The sequence below is a fragment of the Muntiacus reevesi genome, chromosome 4 (genome assembly GCF_963930625.1).
Source record: "Muntiacus reevesi chromosome 4, mMunRee1.1, whole genome shotgun sequence".
Lineage (NCBI taxonomy): Eukaryota > Metazoa > Chordata > Mammalia > Artiodactyla > Cervidae > Muntiacus > Muntiacus reevesi.
Window position 1 is genome coordinate 44,594,334 of NC_089252.1, and position 19,496 is coordinate 44,613,829.

General features: G+C 41.6%; 1 protein-coding gene across 8 annotated transcripts in view; it reads right to left on the reverse strand.

Annotated features, from left to right (window-relative positions):
* The window catches only part of HDHD2 (haloacid dehalogenase like hydrolase domain containing 2), a 41,763-nt gene extending 24,189 nt beyond the window's left edge, over positions 1-17,574 (reverse strand). The window contains exons 1-4 of one of the 8 annotated variants that reach the window (XM_065932655.1): positions 17,384-17,566; positions 8,987-9,061; positions 6,250-6,360; positions 1,585-1,793 (exon numbers count right to left, since the gene is read on the reverse strand). In XM_065932655.1, coding sequence (XP_065788727.1) covers positions 1,585-1,793; positions 6,250-6,350 — 310 coding nt within the window. In that variant the 5' untranslated portion in view covers positions 6,351-6,360; positions 8,987-9,061; positions 17,384-17,566. Of the gene's footprint in view, positions 1-1,584; positions 1,794-6,212; positions 6,361-8,986; positions 9,062-17,081; positions 17,233-17,302 lie in introns of those variants that run through there. The other 7 variants (XM_065932656.1, XM_065932658.1, XM_065932654.1 and 4 more) reach the window with 7 other exon arrangements.
* Between the last annotated feature and the right edge of the window lie 1,922 nt (positions 17,575-19,496).

Genomic DNA, 19,496 nt, shown 5'->3' on the forward strand with positions numbered 1-19,496 from the left:
TAAATCCATGGCTGATTCATGTAAATGTATGGCAAAAACCACTACAGTATTGTAAAGTAATTAGCCTCCAACTAATAAAAATAAATGCAAAATAAATAAGAATATAAGACAAATACATTCATAGCCATTTCCCTCTCATCTTCTTACACAGAAAATGTGTAAGGTTTTCTATACCTTACTTTTTTCACTTACTATATCCTATGAAGATCACTCTTATCAGGAGACAGAATCCGTCATTACTTACATTTCAGCTACAAAGCATTCCTTTCATTTTGTGGACATATCCTAGTTTTAATCAGTTTCTTTTAATGAACATTTGGGTTGTTTCTAATATTCTAAGGTCATAATGAGGTCCAAATAAGGTCATGATGAACAACCTTATTCATAAGCCCTTATACGTATTTGTCACTACGTCTTGCAGATACAGTCCTACAAAAGGCAGTACTGCTTCACATGCAATTTTGAGAGCCACTGCCAAATTCCTCTCCACAGGAGTTGTGCCACTTTATATCCCATCAGATCTTTTAATAAATTTATTTTCAGTATAATTCAGCCAAAGCTGTTTTCTGTTTCTTGCAATAATAATTCTGATTGATATCCAGTTATATTTCCTGATAGTGTAAGTTTTGAGATTCTGCATTTATCCATGCAAAAGCTTCCAAATTATTATTTACAAAGCTATAACATGGCTTTAATGTAATGTAATGATGAATTTATAATTTATACTCATTTTTTCAATATTGTGTACTTCACTCTGAGTATCACCTATAAAAAAAGCAATGTGGCAAAGCTTCATAACACTAGGATATTTTTCCAGAAGTTTTTAGGTTTTATCCAAGAGAAAAGTTTTATTTTTCCTTGGTTGAAAATATTTCATGGTCATTGCAAAAGCTTCACACTATACAGAATGACATCTATCTTTAAACATGTTGATATTGGTTCATCTTATCTAGTCAAATTATTACAGTGGCTCCAGGAATGAGGAATGTAATGCTCATAGAAATCTTGACTTGTGTTTTTTCAAACCGTGGGCCATGATCTATCAGTAAATTGTGAAACTAATCTGGATGACTCCAAGCAGCATGAAAATCACACAAGTAAACCAAGCAGAAAATGGGCTTCCCTAGTGGCTCAGATGGTAAAGAATTTGCCTGAAATGCAGGAGACCTGGGTTTGATCCCTGGGTTGCAAAGATCCCCTGGAAAAGGGAATGGCTACCAATTCCAGTATTCTTGTCTGGAGAATTTCATGGACAGAGAAGCCTGGCAGGCTAGTCTACGTGGTTGCAGAGTCCTGAGTGACGAACACTTTCACTTTTCAAACCAAACAGAAAACAGAGTACATGTCACAGAATAAGAGTAAGTGTTATTTAACATGTACAAGTACACACACATGTCCTGAATTTCTATATAATGTGTTTTACTTACTGTGGGGCGCAGTCAAAACAGGTTCAAGAAACACTGTATGTGTTGACTATTTCAATAAGAGGAAATCTGAATAAATGCTTCCAAACATCCAGTTTTAAGAGTGACTTACAAGCAGATATGAAAAACTAATTTTTAAATCTTTCCAAATGCCTCCTACCTTTAAAATCAGGTAGGGCCCGATCATCAACCAGCAGCATGGGTCGGACTTGTTTCTGCTCTACCAAGTTTCTGGCTGCAGTCAGAGATGTGAATATTTCATCTTCAGAGATATCAAACTCCAGCTTTTTCAATCTTTCCAAGAGGTCTTGCTTGCTCTCTTTGGTCGTATTGGTCACAAACCTAACCATTACAGAAGTAGCACGTAATCTGGAAAAGTGTAATTCAGGAGTCAATAGGCAGCTTCTACATTCTAGCCCCATAAAACCTAAATTGGAAGCACTTGCCAAAGGTCAAAAAATGAAAGGTAAGTCACTGGGTAAGTGTTTTATGGCCAACAGGTTTTATAACCTATCCAAAACTGCTTACAGCTTATACACATCCTGTGGACCGCTTTATCTACAGAGGCTATAAAGGCTACCTTTTCAAGGGCCTTCTGTACTTTTAACTGAATTTCACTACCAGGTTTTAAGCAAAGAAGTGAAAACAAAGACCCAAAGCTGAGTAACCACTGTACTCACAAAATGAGGTGAAAGTTACCTTGAGATTATTTACCTAGTGTAACCTTCTGAAGGTGAGAAAACTCAGGCCTACAGGATTAATGACGGGGCTCAGCTGTACACAGCTGGGCAGCTATAGAGCTGAGACAAGAACTCTGGCCTGCATCTGGACAGGGTCTGACCCCCTATACTAAGAGACAGAGGATACCTCAAGAGTTCTTCTTTCTTCTGAGCCAATTAGACACTGGTTAAGCCCTAATGTGCTACTAAGTTTACAAAGAGCAACTACTTGGAAAAAGAAACATGTCATTTTTACAGACTGGAATGTGCATTCCCCTTTAATTACTTACATATGGGATTCTGTATGTAAAATTTCATACAAAATTTCATAATCTGCTTTTAATTTCATAATCTGCTTCTTGGAACCTAAACTGGCAATCAGGTATCAGAGGAAGAATTCATAATAGTCCAGCTTTCCTTCAAAAAAACCATTTTCTTGGTCCTACACAATGATGTGGTCACTCACCTAGAGCCAGACATCCTGGAGTGTGAAGTCAAGTGGGCCTCAGGAAGCATCACTAAGAACAAAGCTAGTGGAGGTGATGGAATTCCAGCTGAGCTATTTCAAATCCTAAAATATGATACTGTTAAAGTGCTGCATTCAGTATTTCAGCAAATTTGGAAAACTTAGCAGTGGCCACAGGACTGGAAAAGGTCAGTTTTCATTCCAGTCCCAAAGAAGGGCAATGCCAAAGATAGTTCAACTACCACACAACTGTGCTCATTTCACATGCTAGCAAGGTAATGCTCAAAATCCTTCAAGCTAGGCTTCAACAGTACGTGAACTGAGAACTTCCAGATGTATAAACTGTATTCAGAAAAGGCAGAGGAACCAGGGGTCAAATTACCAACATTCGCTGGATCATAGAGAAAGCAAAAACGTTTACTTCTGCTTCACTGACTACACTAAAGCCTTTGAATGTGTGAATCACAACAAACTGTGGAACATTCTTAAAGAGACGGGAATACCAGACCACCTGACCTGCCTCTTGAGAAATCTGTACGCAGGTCAGGAAGCACCATTTTTTTTTTTTTAAAAAAGAAGCAACATTTAGAACCAGACATGGAACAACGAACTGGTTCAAAATTGTGAAAGGAGTACAAGACTGTATACTGTCACCCTGCTTATTTAATTGGTACATCATGCGAAACGCTGGACTGGATAAATCACAAGCTGGAATCAACAGTGCCAGGAGAAATATCAACAATCTCACATATGCAGATGATACCACCCTAATGGCAGAAAGTGAAAAGGAACTAAAGAGCTGCTTGATGAGGGTGAAAGAGGAAAATGAAAAAGATAGCTTGAAACTCAATATTCGAAAAAATAAGATCATGGCATCTGGTCCCATCACTTCACGGCAAATAGATGGGGAAAAAGCGGCAACAGTGGCAGATTTTCTTTTCTTGGGCTCCAAAATCACTGCAGATGGTGACTGCAGCCATGAAATTGAGACACTCGCTCCTTGGGAGAAAAACAGTGACAAACCTAGACAGCATATTAAAAAGCAGAGACTCCATATAGTCAAAGCTATGGTATTTTCCAGTAGTCGTGTATGGATGTAAGAGCTGGAACAGAAAGAAGGCTGAACGTCAAAAAATCGATGTTTTCGAATTTTGGTGCTGGAGAAGACTCTTGAAAGTCCCTTGGATAGCAAGGAGATCAAACCAGTGAATCCTATAAGAAATCAACCCTGAATATTCATTGAAGGACTAATGCTAAAACTGAAGTTCCAATACTTTGGCCACCTGATGTGAAGAGCTCACTCACTAGAAAAGACCCTGATATGGGGAAAGACTGAGGGCAGGGGGAAAAGTGGGCAACAGAGGATAAGATGGTTGAATGGCATCACAGACTCAATGGACATGAATTTGAGCAAACTCCAGGAGATAGTGAAGGACAGGTATGCTGCAGTCCATGGGATTTGCACAGTCAGAGACGACTTACCGACTTAACAACAACAAGAGTGTTTTAATCTAAAACTAATTTTAATTTACCTACAATTAAAATTTTTATATTAATAGCTGTTGGGCTTCCCAGGTGGCACAGTGGTAAAGAATCCATCTGCCAATGCAGGAGATGCAAGATATGTGGGTCCCACCCTTGGGTTGGGAAGGTCCCCTGGAGTAGGAAATGGAAACCCAGTCTAGTATTCTTGCCTGGGAAATTCCATGGACAGAGGAGCCTGGTGGGCTACAGTCTACGAGGATGCAAAGAGTTGGACGTGACTGAGCACTCATGCCTGCCACATACACCTTATATTTTATGCCTGCCCCAAAAAGATACAAGGCATAAAAGCACTGTCCATAATTTAAAATAAGCAAGAAAATAAAACATAAAAGAGATTTTTAAGCATTTACTCAAAGAGCATTCAATACCTTTATATGATTAAATAGTTCATTATAATCATGATTATCTCTATAATACATGTGTGGTGGCTTTGCCTAAAAACACATTAAATTTGTTTTATGTGCTTAAAATCTCTCAAAAGAAATTGAATACCTTATTATAACTATTCTCCGAAAAATGAACAAGTGTAAGTACTGAAATGACCATATTATTTCTAACAAGAACTTAAAAAAAACCTTTCTTTTTGCTAGTCACTCAACTTCCCTTAAGCTATTTGTTTCCATAGAAACCAAAACTAGCAGTGACAGCATAGGATCTCTCTGGGATGGAGACCCGCCTGTGCCAGTGAGAGGACAATTTGTAGGCTCTGGCCCCTCCAGAATGGCAGGCTCACAGGTTACAGATGTACTTAGAGATGTCATTCATTATTCACCAGAAATAAGACTTTTCTATCCATCCGGAGCAGAAAGCTCATCTCTGAAGCAGTACAAGCACTTGTCCAACAGGAAAGCAGACTGATAAACAGGTATCCTTTTCCCTAGAAAGCCTGAGAGAGACCACGGCAAGGAGCCAAGAGAAAGGCCCACTCTCCAACCGATCTAACTTGAGCCTTCAACATGTTGCTGTCCGCCTGTAAAAGAACACCATGACTCCCAGCTGCATCAACAGCTTCCCACTGATGCCTACCGGCTCTAAAACCTCCTCACACTTGCTGATGCCCCGCGTGGAGAGAATGCCAAGTCGGTGTTGCTCTCTTGCCACAACACCTGCACTGTTACTAGTCACGAGACTCCCTGAACGAGAGCAGACTATGAATGCTGTAGGGCGTAGCATGATAAAGCACTACATGCTAACTACTGCTGACTTTAAAACCTCCTCTAAATTACTTAAGGTAAGATGCTAAATAACATTACTAGTTCTGCTATGCATGCGTGCTCAGCTGTGTCCAACTCTGTCTGACCATATGGACTGCAGCCCACCAGGCTCCTTGGTCCACGGAAGGTTCCAGGCAAGAATACTGGAGTGCGTTGCCATTTCTTTCCGCGGGGATCGACAGAGGGATCAAACCCACACCTCGTGTCTCCTGCACTGGCGGGTGGATTCTTCATCACCGAGCCACCAAGGAAGTCCCAGTTCTACTCTGCTGAGGAGTATTCTTTCCAGGATACTCAGAAACAAATATTCACATTCAGTTCAGTTCACACGCTTTTCTATAATATACATTTTTTAATCCAGACTTTTGGTAAGCGATGCATCAGAAATATAAGACAATCTTCAACCTTCAAAAGCATTAAATTTAGTTAATGGAGATAATTCTAAAATTTCAAGTCCCTTAATTAAATTTTATTTGAGCAGCTGCACACTTAGTGCTAGATTTTAGCTGAAGGAGTGGGCAGAACTATGTCTTGGGGTGTGTGTGTGTATTTCATTCTGTGACTCCAGGATTCATCTGCGATTTTTCCATTGCTACTTATTCCACATTTTCGAATTTCGAGCTTTCATTCCCAAATTTACATTAAAGACACACATGAAGAGGAAAAGACAGACCAAAAGGCCGAACCTAACAAAAGGCTTGGAGAACAATGTTTGGAAGACACAACAATGCATATATTTTCCAGCTAAGCCCAAGGCAGTTCCTGTATCTGCGGTAAATCGGTGAAATGCCATCTTAAGGCCATCCATTCAGCTAATGATCTGCCTTGGTAAAATGGCACTTACAAACATATTTGTCAGCTGAACGTGGAGGATAGCTTGCCTTTTAAGAGCTTCCTGCGCGCCTGGCACAGCTGCATCTTCAATGTGAAGTGTGCCACTGAGATCGACCAAAACAGCTTTTAATGCACGGCGTGCTGCCATCCTTCATTCCCTAGGAGAGAGCAAATGAAATTAAAAATACAGTTTAGGAAACAATGGACAATTAAAACCTGGTAAGACTTCAAAATATCACTCGCATCTAGAAAGATACTGCTTAATGTTAAGCTGCTTCTCTTGTAAAAAAGAAACGTTTTTTAAAAATCCAAATTTCACCCATAAAACTTTTTCTTTTTTTAAGTCTTAACGGAAATGTTAAAAGAGAGGTTACATTTACTTCAGATTTCTTGAAATAATTCTTTGTGGAGCAATTCATTCATCTATTTTTATGTGTGAGAAAATGTACTCTGAAGAATGGGTGGATGGAAGGAAGCCCTAAATCACTGGCAAAATCTTTTTCCACTCTGGCTATGTACCACGAAAACATTCTAATCGCCAGTCTTCACTGTTTTATCCTGAAGTGGCATATATGGCCAAAGAGCTACTAGTATTTGTAGATCAGTGAGGAGGATATTTCAAGTTATATAGTAATTTTAAGTCAGGAAATAGTTTCCTTATGCTATAATGTCCAATTTCCCTTTTGCATATATTTCCTTTAAAATATGTTTATTGTGAGTTATATCATATAGACAGTCAAGTATAAATAAATGGGAATACAAAGTTTAAGTATAAAGATAACAGTTTGAAGATAATAAGGGAGTGGTAGGAATTGTATGGAAGCTAAAGACAGGATAGGACTGCCTGCATTTTTAGTTTTTTAAACTTACTCTTTTTTTTTCCATTTTTTTTTTTGTAATAAAATATTTCAGACATACAAAAGGTATGAAGAATAATACAATCCCTTTTATCTATCATTCAACTTCAGAAATACAACATCATCGATGGAGTGGGAGCCCTCTGTGTACCCTCTCTGATCTGATACACTTCTTCCCTGCCCCAAGGTTACTACTTTCCAGACTGTGAAGTGCTGACAGCTTGGTAGTACTGTTCTTCCATGTACACTTCATGACTTGCTTTACCATTCCACATTGTTTGTGAGACGTAGCCATGTTAACACACGTGGATATAGGTCATTTTCACTGCTGCATGGTATCATTCTATTGTGTGAAAACACCATTTATCCTTCTCTTCTCCTGACCATGAAGGTTGAGGCAGCTCCGTACGTCTTAATGCAGTGAAGGGCACCTCTGTGACCATCCTTGTGCATGGCTCCCGGCGGCCGGCCACGTGTGCGGACATGTCTGAGGTCTCCCTGGGTCTGAAGGCGCATGCTCATTTCACCCTCACAGGATGCGCCAAGCTGCCCATTCCTTGTGTCTTCAAACAGCGAGTGTGTATGAACACTTACTGTGTCAGGCCCTAAAGTGACAGCAGAGCTGGAAGAGCCATCTTCTTTAAAGTGAGAAGCAGAAGGGAAAGAGAAAGGGAAAGAACCCAGGGATGATACAAGTAGTCAAGGAAGAGCTCTGAGGGGGTTGACTGCATCCCCGGGACACAGGTGGACGGGGGCAGACCTCTCTCTCTCCGAGCTAGCTCCCTTCGAGATGCACTTGAGAGTTTGGGTCCCCAGGCCTGGTTGTTGGTCCTGGGTCTGCCTCACATTCACTGTGTGACCTTGGCCACGTGCCTTCTCTGGGCAGGAAGGCAAGAGGAAGCCTCAATCTTTACTGCCTACAGCTGGGCAATGTGGGATGAAGGCATGAATGTATAACACATACAGTCCTCTACCCCGATTTCCTCTTCTTTAACACCAGCCTGCTAATCCCTGTTGGGTTCGTCTCCCAACGCTGCCAGGAGTGCGCCAGCCTGTCCAGCGTTACCCTTTGAAATGTTGCTCCCCCTTAGGTGCAGTACTGTCAGCAGGCAGAGGGATAGCAAAGACGACCCCTGAATTCCCTCCAGCTTCAAGATACTAGCTCCGTTGCTCCTCTTATTTCCCAGACCCCTGCTACTCCATGTCAGCCATCTCTGCACACAAGGAATAAATATAAAAAATAATCCCCGAGTAAGCCCAGAACTGAAGTCAATTGCTGGCCAGTGGTAGTCACTGCTCAGGGAGCCCTGAGGACTGCCACTGGGCCAACTGGAGAACACTGCATTTCCCACGTGGCCAGCTGTCAGCGTGTCTGGACCCGATATGGACTCAGAGGGAGGAAGGCAGAGAGATGGTGTGCGGGCTGGGCCCAGGGACCCATCAGCCAGGACGGCTCCACGCCTGCCCTGTTCCTTCCCAAACCTGAGCAGGGCTTCCCTCAGTGAGCTGGAACTTCGGTCCCAAGTGAGGGAGATGCAGAAGGCAGGGAAAGCAGCGCCAGGGGTAACGGTGAGGTAGGTCCAGGGTTCGGGAGTAGCTGCCTACCCTTGGGCAAGTGCATTCATCATCTCAAGCCTCCATTTCCTCATCTATATAAGGGGAAACGCACTTGTGAAGACCCTGTGGGGCTGTGAGGGATCACTGAGTTAAGGGGAATGCCTGGCAGTGATAAGCATAGAGTAGGAACATAATCCACATGTCCTGTTCCTTCCCACTTATCGCTGTCTAGCAGGTACCACCTCCCTCCACCTGCCTGCCCACCCCACCTCATGCATGGCCTCGGGTCGCAGACCAGGAAAAGTAAGAAGCAAGAGAAGTGACTGGGAGGAATTCACAGAGAAAGAAAGAAAGAACAGCTCCCATTTACCGGATGCTGTAGATGATCTGCACTCTGCTAAGTGTTCTGTAGTCTTTACTACATCATTGAAAGTTCTCAGCAATCCTAGAGGGAGAAATTGAGACACTGAGAAGTTACTAACTTGTTCAAGCTTAGTTTTGACTTTAAATCATGCTAATGGCTTATGTATTCAAATTTAAATTAAGCCGGCCCTAAAATGAAATGCAAACAAACTACCGACAAGAACTACAGTAGAGAGCTAACTCTAGCCCTGCCACAGGATATATTCAAAGAAAAAAGAACTGCAAGAAAATCTTGAACTTAATTTAGCAGGCTTGTTGTTGGTAATGGTAGTGGTATGAGTTCCAAAATAATTCCTTGTGCGTTGTACAATTGAGTAAATCAGTACGTGTTGTTGATGTTTAGGAAAAAATCAGGGTTCTCAAATAGAAGAAAAGAGCTATAAACATGGACAGGAAAAACCCTGCTGTGTGGTTTAGAATTAGAGGTGTCATTATGAATTCGTGATTTAAAAATAATTATGTATTTCTCAGCACTCTCCACTAAAAGGAACAAGAAACAACAAGACTCCAATAGTTATGACCACAGCTAATGTGTACTAAACAAACCAGGGCTGGGGCAGCCAAAATACAATAAATCTGGAACATAACGTTTTACCAGATCACAGGGGGACAAAAAGGACAAGGGAACCAGGGGATTCAACTGACCAAACCTGGGGCAATTTGAGCACCAAAAAGAAAAAAATAACAGAAATGAGTAACACATAATAGAATCACTGGGTGAAAAGTTGTTAGGGAATAGTAGTTAACCCTTGAACAATGCAGGGGTTAATTTATGTATAACTTACAGTTCACCCTCCACATCCAGGGTTCCTCCACATCCTTGGATTCAACAAACCACCGACTGTCTAGCACGGTAATATCTACTACTGAAAAATATCCAATTATATGGACCCACATAGTTCAAACCCACACTGTTCAAGGATCAAATGTATAATCACTCAGGCTCAAATAATCACCCACAAATTAAGGTTCTCCATTAACTACAAACGAGATACTTTCCAGATACTTTTACAGTAGAGAAAATGGCCAAATAATCCCTTAACCAAATGATTAAATTAACACCCTTAATAACAGGAGAAACTAACATTACCTGCTTCCTGAAAGACTTTTGTAGTAGTCCTGCCTTTGCAGAACTTCTGCCAAAAATGTTTAACACAAATCAATCATGGCAATTCCAAATTCTATAAAACTGGTTTGAACTTCTCAAAAAAAAAAAAAAAATCAATATCATAAAAGACAAAGAAGAGGCTGGGGAACTGTTTCAAATTAAAGATATGTAGAGAGACATGACAAATAAGTGCAATGCATGAGAGAGACATAAAACAAATAGAGCAAAATATTAACAATTAGTAAATTGTGGTGAAAGGTATATGGCTTTCATTGCACTATTTTTTACAAATTTCCAATTTTTGGAAGAAAACAAATTTTAAAAAGATGTCTTTTAAAAATGGGCTGAAGGCACAAGAAAGATATTTTCATATTTAATAATAATCGTAATATAAAAATGAAACTTGTATGTTTAGCCAGCCCCTAGCTTAAGATTAGAACACTGCTAATACTGCTGAGCCTCCTATATGAGCCCCTTTAGTTACATTCCCTTCCTACCTCCCAGAAGCAATTAACATAATGAATTTTGTGATATCATTTTCTTGCTTTTCTTAATATTTTTACTTGTCACACAGCTTTAAATTAATGTCTTTTAACTCTGTAAAAATGAGATAATAATTTTGCAGCTTTCACATTTTGCTCAACATTGTATTTCTGAAATTGATCCACATTGATGCCTGTCATTTTCATCAAAACAAACACCAAATCTCCCCATTGGGATTCTGACTAGAACTGCACTGGATCTATAGAGCAGTATTGAGAGAACTGAAATCCCTACTATATTGAGCCATGGAACTTCTTTAAGATGATAAAAGAGTATTTACAAAAGCCTATATGTAGCCAACATTAGACTTATCAGTAATATATTGATAAGTATATAACTTACACTTCATACTATGATATCATGTATCAGTAATAAACTAAAAGCAGTGAGACAGGGAAAGACACAGGATGTTACTTCCACCACTTCTATTTAACACTGCAAATGATACCTCAGCTAATGCAGTACAAGAAAAAGGTATAAGGATTGGAAAGAAGAAACAAAACTAACATTATTCATGATGATTTGATTGTATATACAAAAATTCAGGAGTGTAAAACAAAGTAAAAAAGTATAGCAATTAATATCGGAAAATCACTATGTCACAAACAATTAGAAAACTACTTTTAAAAAAGGTACCACAGTAGTATCAGAAAATACAGTTACCAGAAAGTCTAACAAAAGTCACTTCCAAGGTAAAATTATAAAACTTCAATGAAAGACACAAAGAAGACTTAAATATATAGACAGATCTTTTAAACGACCCAATATCATGTAAGCTTTCCTTTTTAATGACCAGGAGATTTAAAGCAATTCCAATCAAAACCCCACAAAGGGTTCTGTGGAACTTGATAAGCTGATTCTAAAACACACACTAGTACAAATAGCCAAGATACTTCAGCCAAGATTGAAGAGAAAGAAGATGGGAGTCTTGCTTTTCCTAATATCCAGACAATTAATCAGGTTTTGTAACTAATTAGGATGTTGTGGTATTAGCACATGAAGAGACAAACTGATCAATGGAACAGAATAGAGAACCCCAAAAACGACCCTTTTGGGGTCCTAACCCCAACCAGTATGGAAGCTTGATATATGACAGAGATGGTGCTTCAGGTCAGTGAAGAAAGAAAAATGACTATAGCAGAAAAAAATGAAGTCAGACACCCATATCACACTACACGTGCCTCACAAGTGGCTCAGTAGTAAAGAATACACCTGCCAACGCAGGAGATGCTGCTAGAGACTCAGGTTTGAGCCCTGGGTTGGGAAGACCCCCTGAAGAAGGAAATGGCAACCCAATTCAGTACTCTTGCCTGGAGAATTCCATGGAGAAGACTGAAGGGCTACAGCCCACGGGATCACAGAGTAGGACGCAACTTAGCAACTGAGCATGCACGCATCATACTACAGACACATTTCCCCCCCAAGATTAAACAACCACATGTTTAAGGGAAAACTGTAAAACTTTTAGATAGGAGAGTATCTTCATGCTCTGAGGGTAGGAATGGCTTTCTTAAAATATAAAAACCATAAAGGAAAAGACAGATATTTCAATAGTACCGTGAAAAGAGAAAGAGAATAGAAATATACAGAGTGAAAAACAGATTTGCAACACATGTCAGAAAGGATCAGAGTCCAGGAAATATAAACTATAAATATTAAGAAAAAGATAAACAATAGAAAAATGGCATAAGATCTCAATATACCCTTTCAGTTCAGTTCAGTCACTCAGTCGTGTCCGACTCTTTGTGACCCCATGAATCGCAGCACACCAGGCCTCCCTGTCCATCACCAACTCCCAGAGTTTACTCAAACTCATGTCCATCAAGTCGGTGATGCCATCCAGCCATCTCATCCTCTGTCGTCCCCTTCTCCTCCTACCCCTAATCCCTCCCAGCATCAGGGTCTCTTTCAATGAGTCAACTCTTCGCATCAGGTGGCCAAAGTACTGAAGTTTCAGCTTCAGCATCAGTCCTTCCCATGAACACCCAGGACTGAACTCCTTTAGGATGGACTGGTTGGATCTGCTTGCAGTTCAAAGGACTTTCAAGAGTCTTCTCCAACACCACAGTTCAAAAGCATCAATTCTTCAGTGCTCAGCTTTCTTCACAGACCAACTCTCACATCCATACATGACCACTGGAAAAAACATACCCTTTACAAAACAGCAAATCTGAAACGCATTATACAGTGGAAGTGACAAATAGATTCAAGGGATTCGATCTGATAAGCAGAGTGCCCGAAGAACTACGGACGGAGGTTCATGACATTGTACAGAAGGTAGGGATCAAGACCATCCCCAAGAAAAAGAAATGCAAAAAGGCAAAGTGGTTGTCTGAGGAGGCCTTACGAATAGCTATCAATAGAAGAGAAGCAAACGCATAGGAGAAAAGGCAAGATATACCCATTTGAATGCAGAGTTCCAAAGAATAGCAAGGAGAGATAAGAAAGCCCTTCTCAGCAAATGAAACAGAGGAAATCAATGCAAAGAAACACAGGAAAACAATAGAATGGGAAAGTCTAGAGATCTCTTCAAGAAAATTAGAGATACCAAGGGAACTTTTCATGCAAAGATGAGTTCGATAAAGGACAGAAATGGTATGGACCTAACAGAAGCAGAAGATATTAAGAAGAGGTGGCAAGAATATACAGAACTGTACGAAAAAGATCTTCATGACCCAGATAACCACAATGGTGTGATCACCAGCCTAGAGCCAGATATCCTGGGATGCGAAGTCAAGTGGGCCTGAGGAAGCATCACTATGAACAAAGCTAGTGGAGGTGATAGAATTCCAGAGCTATTTCAAATCCTAAAAGATGATACTGTGAAAGTGCTGCACTCAATATGCTAGCAAATTTGGAAAACTCAACAGTGGCCACAGGACTGGAAAACGTCAGTTTTCATTTTGATCCCAAACAAAGGCAATGCCAAAGAATGCTCAAACTACCGCACAACTGCACTCATCTCACACGCTAGCAAAGTAATGCTCAAAATTCTCCAAGCCAGGCTTCAACAGTACATGAACCGGGAACTTCCAGATGTTCAAGCTGGATTCAGAAAAGGCAGAGGAACCAGAGATCAAATTGCCAACATCCGTTGGATCATCGAAAAAGCAAGAGAGTTCCAGAAAAACATCTACTTCTTCTTTATTGACTACACCAAAGCCTTTGACTGTGTGGACCACAACAAACTCTGGAAAACTCTTAAAAAGATGGGACTACCAGACCACTTGACCTGCCTCCTGAGAAATCTGTATGCAGGTCAGGAAGCAACAGTTAGAACTGGACATGGAACAACAGACTGGTTCCAAATTGGGAAAGGAGTACGTCAAGGCTGTATATTGTCACCCTGCTTATTTAACTTACATGCAGAGTACATCATGAGAAAAGGTGGGCTGGAGGAAGCACAAGCTGGAATCAAGATTGCCGGGAGAAATATCAATAACCTCAGATATGCAGATGACACCACCCTTATGGCAGAGAGCGAAGAACTAAAGAGTCTCTTGATAAAAGTGAAAGAGCAGAGTGAAATAGATGGCTTAAAACTTAACATTCAGAAAACTAAGATCATGCCATCTTCATGGCAAATAGATGGAGAAACAGTGGAAACAGTGGCAGACTTTATTTTCTTGGGCTCCAAAATCACTGCAGATGGTGATCGCAGCCATGAAATTAAAAGACGCTTACTCCTTGGATGCAAAGTTATGACGAACCTAGACAGCATGTTAAAAAGCAGAGACATTACTTTACCAACACAGGTCCATCTAGTCAAAGTTATGGTTTTTCCAGTAGTCATGTATGAATGTGAGAGTTGGACTATAAAGAAAGCTGAGTGCTGAAGAATTGATGCTTTTGAACTGTATTGTTGGAGAAGGCTCTTGAGAGTCCCTTGGACTGCAAGGAGATCCAACCAGTCCATCCTAAAGGAAATCAGTCCTGAATATTCAATGGAAGGACTGATGCTGAAGCTTCAATACTTTGGCCACCTGACACAAAGAACTGACTCATTTGAAAAGACCCCGAAGCTGGGAAAGATTGAAGGCAGAAGGAGAAGGGGACGACAGAGGATGAGATGATTGGATGGCATCACTGGCTTAATGGACATGAGTCTGAGTAAACTCCGGGAGTTGGTGATGGACAGGGAGGCCTGGTGTGCTGCAGTCCATGGGGTCACAAAGACACGACTGAGCGACTAAACTGAACTGAATAATCATCAACATATCCTTTACAAAAGAGCACATAAACAAATGAAGATTTTCAAAAAAGTCATTGGTAACCAAGGATATGCAAATTTAAAGCAGAAGAGATCACTGCAACAACAAAAAGATTGGCACAATTTAGGTCAGAAAACATCAAAGGTTTTCAAAAGCAACTCCCTTATACTGCTAAGTGAGAGAATAAACCAGAACACTCACTTAGGAACCATTTGGCTTCACCATACTCTATAACCCAGCAGTTCCACTCCCAGGTATCAAATCCTAGAGATTTTTTCATGCTCTACCTTTAGATACAAACAGCAATGTCCAAAGCAGCACTGTCTGTATAACCAGGTACTGGAAACAATACAAATGTCTATCAATAGCAGAATGAACAAATAAATTGTGGTGTATTCAAACACAGAATGCAAAAGGAGGTGGAAATGAATGACTACAATTACATCATCCTAGGTAACTCTCCAAAATCTTCCACAGACTGAAAGAAGAAAGTCACAAAAGAATACATGCCATATTACAGCATACGTACGTGATAAAACTACAAAAAGAAGGGCATGATTAAGGCAAGAGTGACTGACAGACAGTGACTCTTGCAGGGGCTGGGCAGGAGATGCAAACCAGGAAGAGAATAAGGGTGCCTCTAAAGTCTTCTTGGCCTAGACAGTGAGTACACAGTGTTTTTAAATTATTTAAAACTGACGTGTTTTGCGTACCTTTGTGTAGATGACATATTTGACAATAAAAACTAGTCTTGCTATGTTTTAGTAATTTCTTATACATTTAATAGTCATAAAAAACTAAATTTTTCCAATTAATGTATATCAGTATAACAGCCCTCATCAAGTATTTTGATTTTAAAATAAACCTCTGGTTCTATCTGTCTTTCATAATGAATCTGCAAGGGGAGGGGTGGTTAAGAGGGAGAGTGCAGAGGTAATAAAAGATATTATGAGCTCTGGTTAATCAAGATTCCACTGCAAAATCCTTTCTTTCATAATAGTCCTCATCAGTTCAGTTCAGTCGCTCAGTCCTGTCCAACTCTTATGTTATTCTATTTCTGATCTTTATTGTTATCTTGAAAGGGAGCATTACATAAATAATAGCACCAACTATAAACCTGCCTGAGAAGTGAAGCAGTTTATTAGGCAAAAGACTAGATTGTTCCAAGTGACTCTATTTAGATGTGTGACTGTTAAAGGATTCTTTAAAATACACTGCATCACTAAAGGTAAGGCTATGGTAAATCAACCCTGAATATTCATTGGGAGGACTGTAGCTGAAGCTCCAATACTTTGGCCACCTGGAGCAAAGAGCCGAATCATTGGAAAAGACCCTTAAGCTGGGAAAGATTGAAGACAAAAGGAGAAGCGGGTAGCAGAGGATAAGATGGTTAGATAGCATCACCAACTCAATGGACATGAATTTGAGAAAACACTGGGAGGACAGAGGAGCCTGGCATGCTATACAGTTCATGGGGTCACAGAGTTCCACACGACTTAGCGACTGAACAACAAATCCGAACTACAAATTAGTACTTGATAAACTGCAAGATATTAGTATTACTCCAGAAAACTGCAAAGGCTTCAAAGGTGGTCCTTGTTTCTTCATATGAAATCCATGTTCCACCACCTCCCATGGCTTGAACAAGTCATGTGAGAGATACTTTACAAGAATCATAATCAACTGATACTGGTACATATTCAATGCAAAGAAGAAAGGTAAAAATTCTCTCTCATCCCCAAAAGAACTCTTCAAGATACTTCAGAAAATATCTCCCCCTGAATATCCCTGGGACTTCTCAATCCAAGTCCTTAATATCCTCCAGAAGCTACTCTTCATCCTGCGGCCCTTATGCGTGAATGGCAGCATCATCAACGTAGATGTATGTAACTACGACTGTCTCAAGCCTTCCTCCCAATCAGTCAAGGGCCAAATCATATCATTGCTACCTGCTGTACAGTCTTAAAACCACTCACTTCCTTTCACTGTTATCCAAACTATCTTAGCTTTTGAAATCACATCTCATCTAGACTATATCAACAACTTTATGCCCTGTTTGCTTGGAATCATCTTCCTATTTCTAGCTCTTACAACTGGAACGATTCCACGAACAGGGCTCTTTCTGCATTAACTCAACCGCGATCCCCTCCTCCTTCTCCTGAGGAGGACAGGTCACGCACCCTCCGCCAGCGCGAGGTTCAGCGCCTGGCAAACGCCAGACCGATGAGAAGGGACGCCGGCTTCGAGAAATACAGTCCAAGGGCAAGTTTCAAGGATCGACCAACCCCCAAGAGCCGCCGCAAGCCCAGCGCGAGCAGGCCGGGCGGAACCGCGGCTGGCCCGCTCCGCGCACGCGCCGCGCCGAGGGCCGTCCCCGCCGAGAGGGCTGGACGAGCCTCACCCAGTGAGCGCGCGGGTTGGTGCGGGTGCCAGGAGGGTGGCGGCCTAGAGATGACACCGCTTATGTCCTCCGCTTCCTCACCATGAAAGGAAGCCCCGAGACGGGCGGGCCCTCGCCCGTCCCACAGCGGCTCCTCACCAGGCTCGCAAAGCCGTTCTCAGCAAAGGCGAAGGCTCGGCTAGCGGAGAAGTCGGCACGGCCCTGCCCCTCCTCGGGGTCCTGGCCGGGGGCGCTCAGAGCGCAGGCAGCAGCCGCCGACGCCGGAAACGGGGAGCCGGGCTGCGCCGGAACTCCCGCCTCCCCGCAAACGTCTCCGCCCCGTCCGCCCTGGGTTATTTTCTCGTTTCCTTTGCTAGCTATCAGGTCTAGTGCTACTTCGTTACCCTGTAACAGAGTAAGTGGTTATCGAGATCTAATCCCTGTAGGGTCGCGCCTGCTGGGCTTTGAATTCAGCAGGAAAAACAAAAACTGTTTTTGCCCTGTAGGCAATTTCTCGTTCCACAGCAGTGTTGTCAAACCAAGTTATTATTACCTTTCTTTGCGCCACCGTCGCTTACTCCGCCACCTCAGTGAGACAGCCTTCACAACAGGCCAAAAAGAGGTGTTGGGGGAAGGGGTCGTGACTTTACTTGGAATGCCAGCAGACCGAGAAGGTGGCCGACAGGTGTCCCAAAGAATTGTTTTACCAGAATTAGAATTAGGCTTATTTTAATCTGAAAGGAGAGGGGGTGTGGCCGGTTTTGGGGAATTTGTTGGTGCCTCGGGAGACCCGGAAGGGGGATGCGATAATCCTTTGTTGTTTCAGTCAGGTCGTCCTGTTCCTGTGAACCTCCAACGTGAGACAAATGTTATTCTCTGTTAGGCAACCTTTCATCTCTATATACCTTGAAAGGGCAAGCCTGGGAGGCGGAACCTTTGAGAATGGACTATATATTTGACGCTGTGGGCAACTGTCCTTTACGAAGGTTCAGAGTCAACATGACTAAGGACAGATAACAGAGCACAAAGGTTAAAGATGAAAAGAACAGATCCAACATGGAGTTAGCTTTTTTCCCGTCACACTTCTCACCCATTCTCAAGGACTTATCTCGGAAGTCATCTCCTTGATACTGCCCTTGAAACACCCAGTCTCTGAAGCAGTTTCCTGCTTTACTACTTGAATAGCATCTGGCACTCATTGCTGTCTTTTATTAACCACTACTACTGACAGAAATGTCCCTCTTTTCCAGAATAAACTTACTCCAAAACTTTATGCTGGCAAGTTTCCTGCCCTGCCTCTCTGAGGAACAGATGGGACAGGTCTTGCCTGTTATCCCTAGGGGAGCAATATCTTGGGATATGTAGAACCACTTCATTCACTGCTCCCTTTCCATACACGTTAGGAGTCTCCACTCATCTCCCTTTGATCTAACTAAATCCCTTGAGGGCAGATTTGGTCATCCTAGGCATTCTATATGAAAACGACTAAACGAAAAGCCTTTAAGAGCAATCTGACATCAACTTACACGTATGGAACCCCTTGAGAAAACTGCTGCTCTGCTCTTGACTGGGGACTCGTTTACTGCTAGAACACCCACATCCCCTCTGCCCACAGCTGCAGTCAGTCATGTTGTAAGCTATAACCCTTTCTGTTCCCTGGACTAGGGACCCTCTGCTTTCCTTCCTCACTGGGACTGCAGGTGCATTCATCTTATGTTTGTTAAGTACAAGTTTTCCGTTGGAGGGCCAGTAGAAGGAAATGTCAACTATTCCTAGTTTCCCCTTCAGAACTAGGAGCTCTGTGTGTTTGATCAAATTAAAACACCACCAAAGGATTTTGAGTGGGTAATATTAAGGCCTTTTCATACTGTTCGTACTTTTCATACTGTTGACCACCAGATGGTCAACATCGAAATCAGATTGATTATATTCTTTACAGCCAAAGATGGAGAAGCTCTATACAGTCAGCAAAAACAAGACCGAGAGCTGACTGTGGCTCAGATCATGAACTCCTTAGCCAAATTCAGACTTAAATTGAAGAAAGTAGGGAAAACCACTAGACCACTCAGGTACGACCTAAATCAAATCCCTTATGACTATACAGTGAAAGTGAGAAATAGATTTAAGGGACTAGATCTGATAGACAGAGTGCTTGATGAACTATGGACAGAGGTTCATGACATTGTACAGGAGGCAGGGATCAAGACCATCCCCA